The sequence below is a fragment of the Amborella trichopoda genome, chromosome 9, assembly GCF_054954075.1.
Source record: "Amborella trichopoda isolate Santa Cruz 75 chromosome 9, AtrichopodaSantaCruz75HAP2 v2.0, whole genome shotgun sequence".
Classification (NCBI taxonomy): Eukaryota; Viridiplantae; Streptophyta; class Magnoliopsida; order Amborellales; family Amborellaceae; genus Amborella; species Amborella trichopoda.
The window spans coordinates 50,644,177-50,645,946 of NC_142344.1; the positions used below are offsets into that span (position 1 = coordinate 50,644,177).

Sequence of the window (1,770 nt, forward strand, 5' to 3'; positions counted from 1 at the left end):
AGCAATGGTCTGATATGTAAAACATCAGACTAATGGAGCTCCTTGATGAATTTTGAATCTCATGGTAATTACACTATTTAACACATGTGCTGCGCCTGCATGTATGTCAATTTATAGAGACACCAGTAGGCCTTTATGACACGGTATCTCATCCAGAAGATACACAAGTCCAGGAGTTGAATCCTATACTTTGTGCCAATTAAACGCTAATAAAGCTTACCAAAGAAAAGGGAAAAACAAGGAAACCAAGAAGCAAATTGGCAAACTGCGCATAACAAGAATTTAATTAAAAGCCATCCATCTCATACATGATTGCTACGCCAACCATAATAACCGGATTAATTATTCCAATCAAGGTTCAGGGACTTAGGCCCATACAATGTGGGTGTCAGGTAAGAAATGGCAAGCAAAACTGTGATCCGCCTTCACCCCTGCGGGAAGAGCAGCAAATGAATGTGGGTGCCAAGTCCTAGTGTTTGAATGGCAGGCTGCAATCGCTTCCACTATGCTCTTATCTTCTCCTTCCAACCTCACCTCATATATTTTGCCCTCACCAACATGGTGGCAGTAGTACAGGGCATAAGGATACGCCATGTTATGGCACACTGTAGAGTCAGGCGTCGCAACCTTGTGCTCCACTCGCTTCACGGTGTAAGCTTGGAGCCCAGAATCCTTGTCGATATGAGTGTGGAGCGTGGTAATGCTGCGGTCCATAGTGGATCGGGTGGCATAGTCAATTACAGCCTCTAAAGAGGTTAGGCATTGAGCCTTGCCTCTTAAAGATTCACACCATGCTAAGGTTTCACGCACTGCATTAGCCTCAACAGAGGCAGTAGGCAATGAGAAGCGCTTTAAGATTTGTGGAAGTTCGGCTGATGAGAAGAGTATGGCATCTGCGATCTCACGAGCAAGGAAAGGTGCGGCATACGTAAAGTCGGATTTAGGGAAGTAAAGAACTCTGTTCATTCCAACTTTCAGCTCCTCCTCTAAGAAGAATGTGGTTTGCCTAGGGTCACGCTTATGTGAGGAGTCAGGATAGAAGAATCGTGGATCTCGATTGTCTGCAGTCATAGGCACCACTCCTATGGGTATGGGATGAAGACGGGCACGAATAAAATCGGGTATTGCAGTTTTCGGGAACACTTGTTCCCAATAGCTCTCAGGTGTTGCCAGTACGTTGTACAGGTTTAGTGTTCCCTGCAATTAGTGGACACCGAGAAGTGAGAAAACATTGAAGCGTATAGTAAAGCATAGTCGTAGTGCAATCCACTGTACAACGTATAGTAAAGCATAAACCGATAAGTAAGCAACGAAGCCGAACGTAATAAGGATGCAACTAAAATGTTACTAAAGAAAAAAAAAAAAAAAAAAAAAGAATCTTAATGCTCTATAGTAATCTTGATTTTGAATATGCAAAGGATAATTTACCATGAGGAGAAGCAGTACACATGCAAGAGGCAGTTTGTCCATGTTCATGTTTGTAAAGATTACAAAGCAAAGGGGCTGGTTTTATGGATGTGTTTCGTGCGCAATGAGGAAGAGAGGTCTCCAAATTTATATATTTATATAGGAGAGAGGGGCGTAGTTTGTTGTGGACAGAGAGAGCGTTACATACGCATGTTGGACACGCGGGCTTTGGCAAGGAAAATGATAAGAACGGTAATAAGTGTTTGCTAAATAAAGCACTTGGAGGCTTTGGATTCCTTTGCAAAGGAAATTGATAAGGACTGTCTTTTGTGTTTGCTAAATAAAAGCACCTAGAGGCTTTGG

The 1,770-nt window shown here is 42.8% G+C and overlaps 1 protein-coding gene across 1 annotated transcript; it reads right to left on the reverse strand.

Moving 5' to 3' along the window:
- Positions 1-257: 257 nt before the first annotated feature.
- Positions 258-1,537, reverse strand: LOC148780632 (BURP domain-containing protein 6-like). Its single transcript, XM_088848472.1, has 2 exons — positions 1,429-1,537; positions 258-1,197 (listed from the first exon to the last, which is right to left on the reverse strand). Exons 1-2 carry the CDS (start codon positions 1,474-1,476, stop codon positions 367-369), a joined length of 879 nt encoding a protein of 292 aa, XP_088704598.1. The 5' UTR covers positions 1,477-1,537; the 3' UTR covers positions 258-366.
- Between the last annotated feature and the right edge of the window lie 233 nt (positions 1,538-1,770).